Below are 19,257 nucleotides of genomic sequence, written 5' to 3'. Positions count from 1 at the left end.
CTTCAGAGTCTTCCATGGCTCCAGCCTAGGCAGGAATGTGAAAATACTTAATATGAGGAACCACAGGAAATCTCTGGTGTGTCTCCTCCTCCTTGCACTTTGTCTCCCAGTGCCAGTTGTACACTGGGTCCCCTAAGAGCAGTTCTGGGTGGCAATGAGTGTCTGATACCATAAGGTTTCTACACCAGTGGGCCTGAGTTGGATAGATAATTTACAAAGATGCAGCAGATGATGGGCAGGTCAGAGGGTCTTTCATAGCAAGACAATAACTCCTCCACTGGAGATGGAAGGACCTGGGATAATTTCTATCTGTTCTTTGGCTTCAGGAAATCATCCAGATCTGCTGTTTGTCCTGAAAGCTGCCCATTACACAGAGAAGACAGAATTCATTCCCCTTCAGCAGTCACATTTTGCATTTTCATGCAGTTYCTGAGATTTATGTTCAGATTTTATGCTGAGATGCAGAGTCCTCTCTAGTGGTGAATGCAAGAGGCTGGAGTTAGAAAACTTGGGCTTAGTTSCAAGCCCTGCCATGGATGTGCTGTGTGGTCTCTGGCAAGCTGGTTAACCTCCACATTTCCCTTAATTGTGTTCTCCTCCCTTAAGTGCTGTGGTGTGCAGGGACACTGAACACTGCTGCTTCTTGAGTGCTGGAGGGGAACATGAAGGTGGTAGAAGGTGGCTTGTCCCAGAGTGACCACCAGGTTCTGGTGATGAGGGATGGTTTCAGATCTCCCTGTTGCAGACACATGTCTGGATATGGGTCTGGGGATGARATGAGTCAGTGTTCCTGTTTGGGCTGCTGGAGATTAAGGGATTTGGTGGAGTTGAGCTGCTTTGGAGGAAGGGCAAGCATGGAATAAATCAGTGAATCAAGCTATGGAAGYATCCATCAGCCTCAGCCTTCACACTCCAGCACCGCTGTAGAAAGAGTTTATCATTAACCAAAGAGCAGAGACTGGCCCAARTCCTTCCACTCCCTCCTTTTGAATCCATGGACTGCAGTTTCTCTGCTTGGACAAAAAGAGAARTTCTAATTAACAAGCTCTGTTTTCTCCAGCCCTCTCCCCACCCCTCCAGCCCTGCTTTCTGAACCCTGCCAGGGTTTGCAGATGGCTCTTCCAGGTCTGGATGCTCGTCCTCCAGTCTGTTTGAGTGCCTGTAGCTGCAGCAGGGAYATGGAGGGAGCTGGGGTATCCCCAGGAAGCAGAGGTGGATGAGTCCCAGGGCTCCTGGTTTAGGCCCTCTGTAGGATTGGATTTGGGAACCGTCACTTTGGTCACTGTCCCAGTCATTGACAGCAGTGTGCTGAGTGAAGAGCTCCTCTGTGCTTCCCCACTTCCCAAAGGCTGAAGCCTGCTGGCACAARGAACAGCTCTCTGCCTCATTGGGAGCCATCCCTGGGTCCCAGCCCTGCCTCAGGCTGGACCTCAGTTGGAGGAGAAGGTGAGCGTAAGGGTTATCTTGATACAGGCAGCAACCTGTTTCATGACATGCATCCTTTCATGATGATTGGACACAGAGGAAAGGACTTGGATAGTATTTCTGCCTSCTTCTGGTCTGTCCTGCTGCTTTCTTGTCCCAAAAGCAGTTGGCTCTCAGCTCCAAGGATTTTTTCATYTAGTCTGGCAGGGCAGTTGGGTGTGTGGCCTGACAGCAGCCTACACATATGCCAGCACTTCCATTATTTGCTGGAACAGACCTCAGTTCACTCCTAGCAGCRTCCCAACGACCTCCAGGCAGTCCCTGGAGTGGGAACATTTATTATAACCATTTTGTCTCTTAATTAAAATGTCTTAATTGATTTGTAATAGTTCCCCTTTGGAGAAGAAAACAAAACAAACCAAATCAAATAGTAAGGCCATTAAGCCATTTTGTTAGGAAGCAAAACAGCTCCAGTAACCATGATGTTCCTGGCTGCTCTCAGATGGTGGGCAGCTGCCAGTCTCCAGCAAGAGGAAAYAGGCTGAGATGTGAGCACAGGAACTGGCAGCCAGTTGGTGGATGAGATGGAGAAAAAGAGCAGAAAGCGTCCACTGGTGTGGTGCCAGAACCTGGGTACTGAAGATAAATGGAATGAGCAAGCCACAGAAAAGGCGATAACAAGTGATAAAGTAATGCCGGACAAACCAGAAAGTATAAATCCCGGATGGATGGCAAGCAGGAAAAGCACAGCCACTGAAAGTGTCCCCAGCACTTGCTCTGTTTCCTTGGCTGACAGAGCTCTTGTGCAGTGGGATTTGCCCAGGGCCAGCTGCAGCACCGGTGTCTGCCAGGGGTCAGGCTCTGCCAGTGAGGCTGTGCCTGTGCCACCTTCCCAGGGCCCTGCCAGTTCCCTGCTCTGCTTTCCCTCGATCCCACTGTATGGCATGGCTTGGAGCTCCTCTCTCCTGTCYTAGAGGCTGGAACCTCTGCTGGCTGGGCAGACTCCTGGGAGCAGCTCCTGAGGGGGAGTCACCATCCTTGCTCTGAGGAGGGATGACAGGACAAGGAACCATTTTAGTTTTGGTTGCAATATAATTGCAAAACATTCATCCTTCCCAAGGACAGGCTGTCCTTAAACCATTGGCTTGCAGGGCACTGGACTTGTGGGAAGCCCACCAGCACCAGTCAGCAGTGCTCACATCTTTCCTGGGACAGGGACAAACTCAGTTCCTTCCTCAAGGAGCCTGAGAAGGTACCCAGCAATCTGCCTCTAATTCCCACTTCATTTCTTTGCYTCCCTCCTTTAGTGGAAGGGCATTTTMCCCYCTCTCTGCAGGTCAGAGAAAAYACAATGCTTTGCAGATCCTTCCTGCTTAGGCAGAGTGATGACTTTTCCTCACTTTTGTTCAAGTCTGCAGTGGGAGTGGGGCCCTGCTCACAGTGCTGGGGAGAGGGGATGGATATGTGAGGGGCCATGTCCACCCCTGTCCCCACACCTCACAGCAATTCTGAGCCACAAAGGCTGAGGAGGATCCAGTGACAGAGCTGGCTTTTCTCCTGCCGTGTTTGGATTWGATGAACACCCTGCTGTGACAGCACTCTGCTGTTCCAGTGGCACCGAATGCCGGCCAGGGGTTCCAGGCTGTGTCAGTTCTAGCTCCTTGGGCTCCCTGCTCCCAAAGCGACCTCACGCAGGCATTGAGCACCACGTGGCAGGAGGCTGATGGACACCAGGGCTCTGGCTAGCAGCCTGAATGTTCCTGGATGCTCAGCAGCAGCTCTGTGGAGGCTTGTTCACAGCTTCAGTGGTTTMTGCCCTGCACATGCATGTCCCTGCAGGAGTTCCCTCCTCTGCAAAGCCAGCGGATGCCTGGGTGTCACCAACACTGAGAGGACASAGGTTCTTTTAGGGRTCCTTGGCAGAATGAAGATGGTACTAAATCATGGTGACAGTTAAAGCTTTCTTTCTTTATGAGGGTATTAYGATAAGTGTAGAACAGAATTTATGATTGAAACAGCAGAGGATTTCTACCAGCAGAATCTACAAGTAGCAAAATACAGAATTTATAACTAATTTATTATTTTTAATCACCTAAGTAACACAGAATTTATAGTACAACTTATAATTTATAATAACCTGGCCCCTCTTCAGATTGGACCAAATCCTAATACATGGTTTGTTGTATAATTGTAGCAATCATAACCTAGACTCAAAAATCCTATAAAAGAATGAGTCACTCACTGAATCCTTGGAGAAAGGAGAGGATGGTGAAGGTGTCCCCAGCCATGGRGTTCACTGTCCAGTAGTTTCTTATGTAGGGCTTGTAACTGTGCTCTGTGTGCTGTCACACTTCCCTGTTCTGTGATGGGGACACAAACAACACCTGCCTGGCTGGGTGCCTGTGACCTTCAAAGCCAGCMAGGAAGGCAACAATTGCCTGATGCCTGGGAGCCCTGAGACTGGCAGGGGAGGGAAGAAGAAAACTGGTTTGTCTAGTTGGTTCACAGGACCTTSAGGGCCTGATAATGAGGGCCAGGGAATGAATATGTGACACGTTTGATCAGAGAGTGGCTCATAAAATGGCATTTGTTGTGCTACCCACATTACCAGCATGGAGAGCAGGCAATACTGGGTGGATTGGGTGGAAGCATCACTAGCAGGAGCAGTGGCAGAAACTTATGCAGAGACAGGGGGACAGGTATTTTCACCTGGAGAGATGAGAAATAGGAAACTGAAAAAACCCTGGTGCACAATCTGGAAATAAATTATTACGGGGATGTGGAGAACATCTTTACTTTGAGAGCGCCTTGTTTTTCTCCCTTCCTAGTGCTTAAGGCATGAGGGCATTTTTGTAAGCAAGCAAGTTTCATCAAAGATGAGTGTCATCCATGCTCTCACTTCTGCTATGTCTATGTTCCAGACTGCCTTCTCCTCCTYATGGAAATTCTCAAGCCAGGCATGGGACCATTGGAGGGAGCCAACATCACTTTCACYGTGGAGAAGACAGCATTAGAGGAGAAGCTGCCACATGGCTGGCATGCCAAGGACTTTGTCACTCCTACCCAGGATCTCTCTGGGTCCCACAGTGTTATGATGGACAGCACCAAGATCCTGGGGGTCCAGGTCATCCTGATTGCTGCCTACTCCCTCATCATTCTGCTGGGCTTCATCGGAAACTCACTGGTCATCTACATCATAGTGAAATACAAGACCATGAGGACTGTCACCAACTTCTTCATAGCTAACCTGGCCCTGGCAGACCTGATGGTGGACACGCTCTGTCTGCCTTTCACCCTRGTGTACACCCTGCTGGACGAGTGGAAGTTTGGAGCTGTCCTTTGTCACCTGGTTCCTTATGCTCAAGCTCTGAGTGTCCACGTGTCCACTCTCACCCTGACTGTGATTGCCCTGGATAGGTACCGGTGCATTGTTTTCCACCTGGACAGCAGGATCTCCAAGAGGCTCAGCTTCACCATCATAGCTGTCATGTGGCTGGCAGCAGCTGTCCTAGCAGGGCCTCTGGCCATCTTCAGGGAGTACCGATATGAGGAAATCCCATCCATTAACCTCAAAATGGCTGTTTGCTCAGAAAAATGGCCCTCTGGTAACAACAGAGATGCCACCATCTACAGTCTGTCCATGCTCCTCCTGCAGTACGTTCTTCCTCTTGCAATTATTTGTTATGCCTACACCAGGATCTGGTTCAAGCTGAAAAATCATGTCAGTCCCACTTCTAGGAATGAAAACCAGTGCCGGAGGAGGAAGACAACCAAAATGCTAGTGATGGTAGTTGTGGTATTCGCAGTCTGYTGGCTGCCCTTCCACATATTCCAGCTTGCCATCGATCTTGATCTGGTTCTTATCTTCCATGAGTACAAACTCCTGTACACTSTCTTCCATGTCGGGGCCATGTGCTCTACATTTGTCAACCCCCTGCTCTATGGATGGATGAACAAGAACTACCGCAATGGTTTCCTCATGTTCTTCCGTTGCCAGAACAAACCRGAAAGCATCCACACTGAAGGCTCAGTTAGAGGGAGGTCGTACATCTTCAGGGGCAACAGTCTAAATGGRAGCATCAAACAGACTCCTGGCAATGCATCACTGCCCACAGAGGTTTAGGGATGGGATATCCACCTTTGGGACTGAGGCTGGCTGAGCCCAGGGACATTCTCAATGCCTTTTTTTTTTTGATAGAACATTGTGCTGCCAATTATAGCTACAGCAGCCATGTAGAAATACCCCCTGTATCTCTCAAAACAATAAATCTGGTGTATTTTTGTGTGATCAAAGAAATGATTTTTTCCTTTCTCTGCGTTCAAGTTATGCATGGAGACACATGAAAAAATAACACACAGAGAAGGCTTTCATTTAGCCAGAAAAATACACCCTTCTTGCTATTTCCATTTGCCAAAGTGGGTTGCTCAACCTTTTACCCCCTGACACATTACACATTACRAATGTGGAACTGTTATTGTGTGTGATTGTTCATCTCCTACCCAAAAGCCTTAATGATCCATCTTTAGCTACTGCCTCCAGGGGGAGGGAGACCTGCACTCTGTTCTGCAAATGCTGGCTGGTTAGTGGCACCACTCCTGACCTGGGGAGGGGGTGGGCTGCCACATAATCCATCATCTCTTGCCCAGCATTTGCATAATTCTGCATTTGCAACCCACGGGATGTGCTCAAGTCCTCAGAAAGCCCAGGAGGTGGCAGTGGCACTACTTACCACGGTCTCCTTCACAAGGGCAGAAGCAGGGCTTTGGGAATGCCTCAGTAGCCAGGACTTGTGTGCCAGCACCCTGGRATTAGCAGGGAGRAGAGCAGGTAGAGAAGCAGACAGGAAAGGAAAGAGCTGGGGCAGCTGATCAACAGGACTGAAACTGAACCTAAGGGACTGTCAAAGGCAAGCTGCTAAAGACCCTAAGATGTGGCTCTGGCCATGCAATAACTTTACAGATGCCAACAGGACCAGAGAGGYAAAACTGCCAATGAAACCATTCTCYGAGGCAYWCAGAGGGYTTAAAGCTTTCTTCTTGCTGAGTCTGGAAGTGATATGGGTCTGTACATGGTTGCTTCAGTTYAGAAGACAGATGTAACCTGCTTGCATGGTTGTCACAGATGTGATGTCCTCTGGCAGAAGCCATGGAGACAAAAGGAGATGTATTCTTTCAAACCAAACTGTATGTTCTCCTTCTGAAGGCTTGTGTCAGCTGGGGAGCGTATTTTTAGCTCTGCCATCAAAAGAGCCTTGATTGCTACTGTGATCTTAGCAGTCAGTCACTGGTGTCATCTCTAAAAGTCAGTGTTCATCAGATTGGAAAGTAACTCCCAGATGCAGGAAAGAGACTCAACACACCTCCTCATTAAAAATAAAATTAAAAGAAAAACTTTGACTTGTAGGTCTTCACTGAATCAAGGACAAGAGGTACGAGGACTTGCAGTACTGAATACAGTGGCCTGGATCAGGCTGCTGGGCTGTCACATCTGGTCCTCAAGAGATCATTTACCAAAGAGCTTGTTTGAAAACTTGCCTCCTCTCCAGCTTGACCTGCCTCTGGCCCTTGTTCTCCAGCTCAGCTTCCAATGGCCACACTAGATTTTAAGCTCTTTGTTTATTTCTGCTCTCTGATCCTCTGCTCCATTTTCCTAAATAGGTACCAGAAAGTTGTTTCTGGTTCCTTCCCAAGAGACATCACTGCCAGGCAGGGGCTGCAGACCACGTTCCACACTTGGAAGCACAGGTACACTGATGTCTAATAACCTCCCCAGCACCTGATCCTGCAGATCACAGCCTGGCTTTCTTTTCAGGGGCATCCAGGTTCTATGAAAACCCTGTCAGGAAGCCATTGGTGTTGCAGTAAACAGGTCATCTGCTTCCTGACAGGCCAAGACATGATGGGAGAATCAAGACATAAATTAACTTTCTTCATGTGAGCTCTGTGGAGTGGYGTGGGAGTTTGCTGTTTCATACTGTTAGAAGGAGGAGGATATTCTCCTCCACAGGCTGGTAAATTCAGCCCCTACTTAATGAGCTGGTCATTTCTACAATCCATCCTCCTGAGGAACTCTTCCCACCTTTCTATCAAGCTCCAAGATACAAGAAAATGTTTATGTTTTAAAAGTATTTCAAATGGGTGGAAAGAATTCAACTATTACCAATAAACACTTCAGAAAGTGATTTAAAACTCAATAATGTAAGTCAGAGTAAAATAACAAATTTAGCAGAGCAAGCTTGGAAGCCAATCATGCTGCCAGGCAAGATGGATGAGGAGCTAAATTGCTCTTCTAGGGGCCTTGCCAAAGGTTTTGTCCTGTGACACCACACACGGTATCTGACTGCAGAGCAAGGCAGATAATGACATTATGAATGACTGTTTAATTTKGAGCCCAGACTTTTAAACTAAATATGGATAAATAAATAAATCCAAGTTCTTCAAAAATAAATACTGGCAGTGGCATTTACAGGGTAGAGGATTTTTATGCTTGAGCAAACTGAGAAGGAGAAACTATTTATTTGAAGGGAAACAGCAAAGTTCTTGTTTACTGTGTTTAATACACTTGTACAGCTTCACTGATAGATTTGTGCCAGTGAGCTCGCTGCTTTTTCCTTGCCATTGGAAAAAGTTACAACCTYCCACACCCACTGCTGGCAAGGAAATCAGCTTGTAGTTGTGTATWCATGTTCCTGTGGAAAACCATGATGCCTCTACTGAGGGAAAGCAGCCTTAGTGTCCAGTACCAAACAGAACAAGAGAAGTGGGGAGCAAGGAAGCAAAGCTGCTTACCAAAGGATGATCAGAGCAAATAAAGACTATGTTTTGACTATTGTTTCTGCATAGAAGACAAGAATTAATTTGCTTCCATGAAACAGAAATCTGCTGGAGATGAAGATAAGGCTAAAGACGGCCTTACTGCCATGATCAGCTCCATGAAACCAAACCCCAGCAGCTTTTTAAGCTTTTTAACAATTTAGAGCTCAGGACAGGGCATGACCATGCTCTGTGGGTCTCAAGGGCAGATCCTTTAGTAGTTACAGATAATCTTGGAGTCATCTTCCCACTGCATGCTCCTTGCCAAAGGCACATGAGTGAGTGCCCGGCCAGCTGGGCTCCTCTCTACAGAACTGGCCCTTGGACAGAACAACTCCTGTCACTGGCTCAACAGCTGACAGGGATAAGATATTTCATTACAGAGCTGGAAACAGGGTGACAGAAATGAAAATGAACAAGTGTTTCATCAAAGCTTATCTGGGAGACAGTGTTCTTCCTAGTGGCCAAACAAATTTCCTCTAGGGCTCTTCCTGATTCTTGCTGACATCCTTCTCAATATGCTGCTTCACCGAACTGACCTGAGGATATTTCACAGCTTTGAGGAGGAAGATTCTGAATTTCCTTAGAAATGTCCTATTTCTTATGCTAGGATATTCCTTTTGGTCACATCATACACATCTTGTATTATAAAATGTACCAGTTCTTAATTGCCTAGAAAATTATTAACTTTGAATATACACCACAGGTGGCAATGCCTCTAGCTATTCCATGCAACTGTTCCTCACATGCCAGTCAAATCCCAGAACAGCTGAGATGTGGCAACTTCTTAGTTTAAAACCAGCAGCATCAATAACTGTTGTTCCCTAGAACAGGATGCTCTGAGAGCTCTTGAGTACCAGAGTCTCTTATCAAACTTCCAGGCTTGACAAAGCACATTGAAATTTGCTGAGCACAGGCTGTGCTTTGGACACGGGAATCTTTCTGAGCACTAGAAATTTTGCCTCTAAAACACTCAGCTTGTTATGAAAATCCCTTCCCATTTATTTTCCAAAGCATATACATATATATAACAAGCTAAWAAATGTACAGAGAGCAAAGGTTTGGGCTTTTCACTTTTCCTTACCTTAAGGCAACATATACAGTTGACACTTAAATCAATGCAGATGAGCTGGTCAGGGCTCTCTCAGAATCAAAGACATGAAACAGTCCAGCATTTGCCTGTGCTTCATCCTGCTCCTAGAAAGGCCAGATTCAGCCCTTCATGGCTCTCTGCCCTACAGTAATAGGTGCCCTCTCCCATTCCCCATGGCAGCCCAAGCAAACAATGAGAAATGGCACATGTTTTATTCAACATGCCCACAAATTTATCAGCAGGAACACTGCTCTGAGCTTTGGACAAAGGCTCTGKAGGGAAATTCATACTAGTCCAGGAAAGAGGCCATTCCTCTAACAWATGCTAATATGCCAGAGGGGCTGGGGTGTGTTCTATTCTGCTGAAAGAGGTCTCAGACAGTTCAGCCTTTCCCTTGATATCAGGTGTTAATCCTATCATTGTAACAGCCAACATGGTCCACAACTAAATTAGCCTTTGGGCAGGAGCTGGGGAGTTGGCACTGTCTTCACACGCCTTTGTCTTTCAGTTCTGTTATTGTGTGATTCCACAAGCATCTCAATGTGCTGGGTTTTAAATAAGGTCCTATAATCAGCTACTCTGGTGAAAATCAGGAATTACTGCAAAAATCTGGAAAAAAACAAGGATTCTGCATTCATATGGGATATCAGACTTTGGTCCCTTGCATTTGAAAAAAACAGCTTTGTCTTCCTTTCAGTTTTTCTTTATCTAGCTTGAGATTCTTCGAGTGCCAAAAATAATATTGCATATTACTGCCAGAACATTTATCTTCGTTTTGAGCTCATTTCAGAGACGGGATTTGTTCAGGAGAGCCTGGGAGGGGACAAAGGCTAGGGTTTTAAAGCTCRTCCTTATCTCTATTCTCAGTGTTTTTTAAGTTAAAAGACAAATCAGAAAATGGCAAAGTCACTCATGCTGAGGGAGGTACCAATTTATCTTCAGACAACACAACCTCTATTTAATTTTCAACCAGAAACCCCATCACCTTTGCCAAAGTGTTGTATGTACATGGGGCTGGATGAGGTTGGGGAGGAAAATATTTTTCTGCTGCTGATAGCAATACCTTAGTGTCACTCATGATTTATAGCCAGCAAAGAATGTTTTTTCTGATCTATGTTCTGTTCACTGTAATGAGTTCAGAAGGAATAGTGCAGATGCCTCATGGAGCTCACAGGAGGAAATCTTCATTAGTCCAGTCCTCTCCAGTGTGGTAGCGARGACTGGGAACATTAGAGAAGAAACCCTCTTGTTTATAACTAGCTTATTGAAGTGCACAAGCATGGAGTTGTCACTGTGTCACTCTGCTAATGTGTCACAAACTTTCAGACACCGCTGGTCTTCAAGATTCACAGGCAGCTCAGCCACATGATGCTTCTTGCTGCTGTGTGGAAGGAAGGAGCAAAACAGGATACAGAACAAGATTTCAAGATATTCAGGAGAGCATGTACCTTGGATGAAATGTGGAGGTTAACATGCTTCTTCATGTAACCTGTGGTAGATTATTGGCTCTGTTGGGAGCAGGATCAAAGGGGAATGAACTCTGTCACGGTGCAGGAAGAACGGAGTCTCTATCAAAACAGAGATAACAGCAAACCTGGATCCATCTCATGTCCAGTATTCTGTTGTAGATTGAGGCAATAAAATGTGCTATTTAGGGAGAACCCACTTGCTTGGCTACTTTAGTGGTCTGCTCCCCTCATATCTTTAGCAGCAGCCACAGTTGTTGTATCAGCTATGTTGGAGCAGACATGCCTAGGGCATTCAATGTCCATGTCTAGACTTTTTGTTTGTGATTTTGTCTAATTGCTCCCTGACWCTGACAATTCTGTCTGCTCCCTGTGGCAGCCAGTTCCTGAAGTGCCCTCCCCACAGTGTAAAAAATTACCTTATTTAATTGTTAAAACCAACCCCCTTTTAGATTCAGCAAATGCCTGCTGGTTCCAGTACTATGGGACTTCCTGAAGAGTAGCTGAACCAGAGCTTACCTAGGGCCTTCTTCATTTTGCAAATCTTCATTCTGTCCTCCTTTTCCAGCTTTCTTCTCTCAAATCACATCTCCTGAGACAGCTTCTTCACCCCTCATCATCTTGTTTGTTGTTCTGTGGACCTCCTTTAGTTCCAGTAACATCAAAATGAGCTGAATTTTGCCCCCAATTCCTCTGAAGGAGTGGGATCTGTCAGCTTTGTTCTGACCTTGCGTGAGATCAACCACATGAGTGCTTCTCAGTAGGTGAGGGGGAAGGACACATCTTCAAAAAATGTCAGGCTGCCTCTCCCTGGCTGCAGCATCGCTGTATTCTTAATGAAATCTCATTACACTGGTCACTGAGTCAGTTCAGTGAATCGTGAAATGCGTCCTCAGTTTTGTTTTTGARGATGAGAGACAAAGGGCAGTTGGATTGCTTCCCTAAAACTCTGTAATAGTTTTATCCAGGGGCACAACTGGTATCTAAATAATCCTGATACTGAACAAGTGTCATAGATCACAGCTTCATCTGTCCATTCCATGAAACAGAGAAATGAGGAATTATGCATTTCAGGAAAAGGGTGATGAGATTTTGTTACTTGGCAACTGTAGCTCCCACATATTTTGGAAAAAATTGAGAACATCCTGTACCTCAGAGAAATCAACTAGCTTAGGTGAGGAGGAAGGGAGYTGGCAGCAGATCCCCAAAACTTTGAGCTGGAAAGATCTCGTGGGGCTTGTAGAAGCATGAATTGCTTTTTGTCTTCATGCTCCTCAGGTTGTCTCCTCARCGTGACTGTCTGCATCAGTTTCTGAGCTCTTCATGGTGAAAKAATCCATTGTTCAACCATTTCTGTCTTGCAGAGGCATTTCACAGGCATCTGAATGGGCTCTAATCCACCTGCCAGCTGCAATCAGCACACAGCATGGCTGCACTCCTGTCAGCCAAGATTTGAGCGCCAGAAACAAAAACCTTCAAAAGCAGAATCAGCAAGAGATCTGCATGTGAAAACTGGGGAGGAAGCAGTCAAACCTGAGGGCTTGGTGAATGTACAGACAGGGACAGCAAACCCAGGCAATGTGGCCAGGGTAAAGTTTGACTTGCCTCCTCCGGTGGCAGTTGACTTCAGACAAGAATTCAGACATGATTATTAAAATAATAATTTAGGGCTTCAGTAGCTGGGAACCAGTGTCCAAGGTTGAGCTCAGCAGAYGGCTGTTTTGCTGGACACCAGCTAATGCATTTATGCAGTGGTTCAGCATTTTTGATCCAGTTYTATTACTGACAAGTTTGCTGTATGAAATCCCATTTCTCTTTCCTAGGCTGGGTATAAGAATCCAGTGGTTTCAAAGAGCAGATCTTCAAGTCTCCAAGACAACCCTGCAGTAACCAATTAAGTAAAGGTAAGATAAAACTACCATGGACAAGAACTGATTTAAACTTCTGTACTTCAAGGAGTGCACAACATGAGATTGCTACAGTGGCAAAGGTATCTTATTACGGTCTTTGTACGGTCTGCCTGGCACTGCAGCCTGTGAAATTCCAATTGGCTTAATRTAAAATCAGTGAGAGTTGGGTTTTTAATACTCACTGGTTTGTTTGGAATCCTGGTTTGTCTAATTATGYCATTAAAAGGACATGAGCTACTGCAACCCAAGCAGCTAGAACAGCCAGGCAGGAGCCTCTCTCTGAGACACAGCTATTAAAGCACTGCTTAGAGGTGTCACAGACAGTGGGAAGAAATTCTGGAATATTTTCATCATGTACACAGTACAAGAAAAGATTACAGGAAAAAAGTGTGAGGGAGATGGTACTTCTTTGGCTAAACCATTCCTGATCACAGGGTATTTCACCTCTTCCAAGACTCAGTGATGGTGATTTCATCTGCTCCCCACACAGTAATGTGAACACTTCCTAATCATAACCAATAAATCTCCCTTACTGCAACCTATCACTTCTTGTCTCCTGGCAGACACAGATAATAGTGTATTACCTTCTGTRCTGCACTTTTACCTATTTGAAGGGTATTATCATGCATCTCTTCCACTTCCCCCAGACTAAACCAAGTCATTTTTTTCTGTGCCTCCTCACAGGGCTCATTCGCTGTACTCTGGTTGTTCTTGCTCCTGTCCCCTGTACTTTCTGTGTTCAACAGCCAGAAGTCAGGGGCCAGGGGCTGGGCAGTGCGCTGCCACGATGAGCACAGAGCAGGTGACCTGCAGGGAGTGTATCAGGAGGGAAACAAGTGTCTGTTCTCATATGATTTGTCTACAACCAAATCCTCATCGTCTTCAAGTACTATMAGAAGGGACAGTGTGGCTACAGTGCTTGGTACAGGTGGGACCACGTGAGGCCTACAGCCCTATGGGGTGTCCTATGGGGTGTCACAGCCACCGTGCTGCCCCTGACAGTCCCACACAGCTCCTGAGTGTGGCCCCAGCACCACATGGAGCAAGTAGGAGAAGTGAATGCTGGTGGTCAGGGACAGAAATCTATGTGGATGCAGTGAAGAGCAGCAGAAGCCTGGCGCCCTCTGATATGGTGTGCTGCAGCAACCAAAATGACAATCTGGAAGTGAAGCCCCATTCCTGCTTGGAAACAATTTGAAGTGGACTGGAAGATCTGGTAGCTGAGAGCTCCTGTACGTGGTGGCAGGAAAGTGGCACTTGGGAGAGTGCTGTCTGTACCTCCACGAGGTCATGGGTGAGCTATGTGGACTGAAAGTGCTTCACCCTTTCGACCAAGAATAGAGAAAGGCTCATAAGATGATGTGCATGGCAACAGCCTTTGCTTTCCAGGCCAGTCAAGYACAACATCTGTATGGAAGTGGTGWATGAGAAACAACCAGTCTCTGAGAGRTCTGGGATCCTTTCCAACTTCAGCCACACGTACTTCTTGTCCTACATCTGGCAGTGGAGGTAYGCCAAGTAATTCAAGAAACCCATCATCACGTGCTGCCCAGAGTGCCAAGTGAYATCCAAGTTTGTTGCACAGGGTCTTTGTTTCACTGTCAGCTGAGCTATTTCCATGTTCTGACTCATCCACGGCTGTTTCTACACTAGCAAAAGCAGCAGCATTTTGCAGCAATTTTCAAACCCTCACAGGTGAAAACAGTTATCAGGCAAAAGTTTCCCCACAAGTTGCACCAGTCATTTTTCATTGGAGTTTTTCACTTTTCTCCTTGTGGATAATGCCTCGTGTGTGCAGCTCTGGGTATGTTCACAGCATGACCATGGTTTTCTAGGACAGAGGGACACAAGTGACATGAGGCCACAGTGATCATGTCCAAACCTGCCTTTCCTCAGGAGCCTGGTGCCTCACAAATTATCTCTGAGTCAGCCTTAGGACTATTTCTTGTGCTACCTTCACCTGTCTGCACTCCTCAGCCCTGTTGTGAGTGCAGCAGTCACTTTCTTCTCACTGTCCCATGTAGCTCCTGCTCAGGCAACTTTTAATTGCTATTTCTTCCATTTTCCCTTGAAGAACAGCACTTACATTATATTTCCTTGTGGAGAGAAAGTATAATTCTTTCCAGCTAGTTCTCTTTTCCAGTTTATTAAATCCCAGGTAAGCTGATCTTAGCCTGCTGAGCCTTGCTTTCCTCTTCTGTGAGACAGGACAAGTGCAGCACGAAGAGGCTTGTAAACCTTGTCATCTGTGGTGCTGCAGCAAAAGGCATTGTCACTGTACACATCTTACAATAACTGTGTTGCCATCAGCTGGGCATCTAGAAGGCAGACCTTACTTGCAAAGTGCTGCTAAATACTCAGAGAAATGCAGATTTTGAATTTTCAGGGGTAAATATTTATTCCTGACTCTCAAAAAAAAAAGTAGTGATTTGTGAATCCAGGTGGGAAGGTTTTTAGTGGTGACAGTGGCCTGGAATTTTTCAGCAGCATCTACTGGGTTTTTTTTCTTTTGTTGAGACTTCTCATTAATAAGCACTAACGGTCATGGCAGCAGCTACACGGGGTGTCCTGTCAAACAGAAGAGCAGGGGCAGAAACTCCTTGTTCCCTCCAGTGCACTCATTACTGTTTTGTCTCTTCAAGTTCTGTTTCAAGTCATGGATTCCCCTTGGATCCTTATGGGGCCATTCCACAGTCAAATGAGCAGCTGGTTTCTCCTTCTCAGCACATATTTCCGCTTTGTTACAGTGTTCTCATCAGGTCTGGTCACAGTCCCACATATTCTGATATTTCTGGTACCCTGCACCATCTTAGGAGAAATAAATTAATAATCTTCTTCCTTTCATGCATACCTTTCCTTGTACCTACTTAAAAATCAGTCCTGTGGCCAAAATTCTTCAGTTCTGCATTCAGATAATTGGTGATCTATGAAAGCAAGTTAAAAATAAATTCTAAGCAGAATTTAATATAACACTGTTGTTGCAGTGACTGTAATGCAGTGCAGATTTGATGCTTTCAATCCAGAGTTACAAGGGTGTGCACTCTATTTTATCTCTGTTGTACTGCTGACATTGGGTACCTCAATTTGCTGGGTTAATAAACTGTCTCTTGGATCTCTGAAGCCCTTTTATAAAATCTAGGACTTCTCAAGTTTCATGGTTACCACAATGCTATAGAGAGCTCATTCCTTTTATTCACAGGTCATTGTACTAATAAATATGATAGATGCCTTTAGGCATTAACAAACAGCTGCAGCCCTACAGTGTCACAAGGAAATTATTTTGGCTGGGACTTGCCAACTATATTGTCAGAGGGGACTATATAGTGCATGTTGGAAGGAAGCATGGGCWTGGGACGTCATTCCTGCTTGTCATCCTACTTCACAGTCCACAAACCCTTTCTAAGAGTGGATTTCTGAAGGCTGGAGACAGCTTGACTCTGTCTCTCTGCGCAAACTGTCCTACTGTGGGTCTGTTCAGGGACCCTCCAGAGTGATGAATATGCCAAGACACTCCAAGGTATTTTATGAAAAGAGACCCTGGCACTTAGTTCTGCTTGCCAGAGACTTGCAGACATTTAGAAATGCTGTCATGCAAGCCAAGATACAGCTCCAAGTTCTTTTAATTCCTGCAATCAACAGACAACTGCTGAATGTGATAAGGCAAGGATTTCAGCTCAAAATGGACTAGGGAACAGATACACAGGAGAGGAGAGTGACAGTAGACAAATACCAGGTAGGAGGTGCAGATGTTAAAGCTTTGATGCTCTCCCTTTCAGTGGAGAGTGGASATGAGATTAGCAGCACTGTGCTCAGTAATGGCATTATACTGCTCAAAACACTGGGAGATGCAGTTGTTCTGAATGTCACTGTGTCAGTGTACTTGATCCTCCATTCAGTTGCTCTGTTTGAAACCAGATTAACATCTGAGACCAGGACTGCACCTTTTATACTTGACAGCTGGAGCCAGTTTTTGTTTTCAAGCMAAGTGCCTCCTTGCTGCGGTGCCATTCCAGTACYTGTCCCAGAGCAGCAGTRTGGTGCAARACAGCAGCTCCCACTGAAGGGGGARCTGGACCATTTCTCTCCTAGCTGTGCTCTGACAGTCCAACAGTAGTGGAACACTGTCAGCATCCCAGACATACCTTAGACACGACACTAGACAGCACACCTGAACCTCCTTGTTTCCACAGACACTGCAGAGCAGAATGAGCAAGACTGAGGAGGGATTCAGTTGTGTTCTGTATATCCCAGATAAGCTGTAGCAGTTTGTGAGCTCTTTCCAATGTAGMACGAAGTAATTCACATCTCTCCTGTTGCTCATTGCATCCCCAGGGGAAGATATGAGTGCAAGAAGCAGCTTGTTCTGGTGGCTATCCCTTTAAAAATATATATTTAATTATCTTGTAGGAGGYAAGACTGAAAGACAGTCTCACTGCTTTGGGACCAAATCAGTCTTGTCACAGTGAAGAGGCTCAGCACAAAGGACACTCTTAATTCCACTTGGTGAATRCCTTCATAAGGGGCAGCTCCTTATYAATGAATGAATTTACCACTCARTGCARCACATTTCTGTACTTCACAAGCTGTGAAGGGATCTGAGCAAACACACTATGTTGGGAACAGTGAAAAACATCCAACATGGATCAAAAGCATCCACATGCTCATAAAAAGAAGGAAGTAGTTATCCTGATTCATTTCAGGAAAATGTCCTGAGTGTGCCACAGACAGACCATGCTTAGAGCTCCACAGGGGTTTGTGCAAGTAAATAGAGAACACAACTTACAAACAGTAGGAGAAAACTCAGAATCTGTTTCTTGAGGCAAGATCATTTTTCTGGCTCACTGGGGAGAGTTCCAGCTAAATCATGGATAACAACACATTATTCCTGATGTTCCTGGGGAAAGAAATGAGTAGGACCAAAATGTTTACTTGAACAAAATATATTCAGGATCCTGTGAAAAGTCAGACTTCATCAAGACTTGGCCTTTAATAGCCACCAGCACCATATTCAATCCTCTCTAATATATAAGGTGATACAGGGCCTTGAGGAACTTCTCTTAGTCTTTTAGACAGTGATGAGTTTATTCTTTAGACAGGGAGTTGTTTAGCTCTTTTTTTTATCCTGATACAGTTTTTTAGACGGGTGCATTATCCATGGGAAGTCTGAGTGGGTTTTGGATACTTGCAGATATCCTATGCTGCTCTGTGATCAACTGGCAGTAAAGCTGGAGGTATTTCTTCCTCTGAGCTTTGAATGGTTATGTTTCCATTTCACTTTACAAATCTGAACGAAATTAGAATTTCCCATTTCAAAAGCTCTCCTCTTTCCTTTATCAGCAATAAAGAAGAAACAGGAACGCTTGCCTGGCCTGTTCTGCACTGTTCATTATTTTACACAAATGTATCACTAGGTTCCTCTTCTTCATAAAGTCCCTACAGACAGGCTTTTAAACTGTGCTTCTTCTGATAGCTTTCATTATTTTCAACACCKAACATATAATACTTTTATGCTTCACTTAGTAGAAAACCGTAAAGATCAAATTTCYGTTTAAAATATGAAGCCTTGTTAACAATTTTTTTGAAACAACTAAAATAGAGAAGTCATATGAATCATTGCTTCTCTTTTATTACTTAGGGRAAAAAATGAATAAATGTCTAGAAAATGTTTTCTGTAATCTTTTTTTGAAAGAAACATATTTCACTGACTGTAAAATATGTGCTTGTTTGCCTGCTGAGGAAAAGATTGCTTGGAAGGCGACTCAGGAGCCAAAGCAATTTCAAAGGAGAGAGGTGGGTTTTGTTTTATAAACACAGAAATCCCAAGTGCTGTGTATGGCTAGAACAACCTCACAGAGAAATTGAAATTTTTATGATCCTAGAAGATTAAATGAGAGGTTGGTGTAATATCTCTATTGGTTTAATGTATATTTGTTTTGGATAAAACAAGAAGAGATCTTTTGCTGCCTAAATCAAATGTAACACTTTTGGTCCCTTTTCTTGTTGCTTTTGTGCTGTGAGTTCAATAACTGCCATATTTTAAAGCCCAAGTTTTGTTTGGTTACTCCCACTCCCCCAAACCTGTGTATATATCCAGAAACACTGAAAATGTTGACATTTCAAAGATCCTTGATGTTTGTTCTTGCAAAGAGCTCCCAAACAGACCAGAATTCATCAGAAATATAACAAACACCTTTTTTGCCTTTCCACTGCTGCCATTTTAAAAATAGTAACATCTTCATTTTACCACTTCTGAGGGAAAGGTGCTCCTTTATCCTTCAATAGTCAGATGGATACTCCATCTCCAGTCCTCTGGCTGTTGCTGCCATACTGTGCAGTTATGGTCATCACAAAGTCCACAGAGGGCACGGTGACATGGGAGCTGTAGCAGATGTGTGCAGAGCAAGAGGGACAGGTTCAGTGTGGTTTTACTCTTAAAGGAAAGCAAGACCCCACGGCCACCAGTGCAGTGTCAGAGCAAATCTCAGGGAAGTYTAAARYGGCYTAGAAGGACTAATGGAAACTGTCCCTGGTGACTATAGCAGCTCCACCT

The 19,257-nt window shown here is 45.1% G+C and overlaps 2 protein-coding genes and 1 pseudogene across 2 annotated transcripts in view; 2 read left to right on the top strand and 1 right to left on the bottom strand.

Moving 5' to 3' along the window:
* LOC130579343 (zinc-binding protein A33-like) overlaps positions 1 to 11,686 on the bottom strand; it is a 29,685-nt gene extending 17,999 nt beyond the window's left edge. The window contains exon 1 of the mRNA XM_057376042.1: positions 11,317 to 11,686. Coding sequence (XP_057232025.1) covers positions 11,317 to 11,347 — 31 coding nt within the window. The 5' untranslated portion in view covers positions 11,348 to 11,686. The remainder of the gene's footprint in view (positions 1 to 11,316) is intronic.
* LOC130579344 (neuropeptide Y receptor type 2-like) lies at positions 4,370 to 5,548 on the top strand. Its single transcript, XM_057376044.1, has one exon. The coding sequence runs from the start codon at positions 4,385 to 4,387 to the stop codon at positions 5,546 to 5,548; it is 1,164 nt and encodes a 387-aa protein (XP_057232027.1). The 5' UTR covers positions 4,370 to 4,384.
* Positions 11,687 to 13,494: 1,808 nt separating the features above from the next.
* Positions 13,495 to 14,316, top strand: LOC130579363 (E3 ubiquitin-protein ligase makorin-2-like; annotated as a pseudogene).
* The last annotated feature ends 4,941 nt before the right edge of the window (positions 14,317 to 19,257 follow it).

The sequence above is a fragment of the Malurus melanocephalus genome, unplaced genomic scaffold (assembly GCF_030028575.1).
Source record: "Malurus melanocephalus ecotype Western Australia unplaced genomic scaffold, MMel_1.1 scaffold_269, whole genome shotgun sequence".
Lineage (NCBI taxonomy): Eukaryota > Metazoa > Chordata > Aves > Passeriformes > Maluridae > Malurus > Malurus melanocephalus.
Note: the sequence above shows the minus strand (reverse complement) of the source record. Positions and strands in the feature narration are given on the sequence as shown.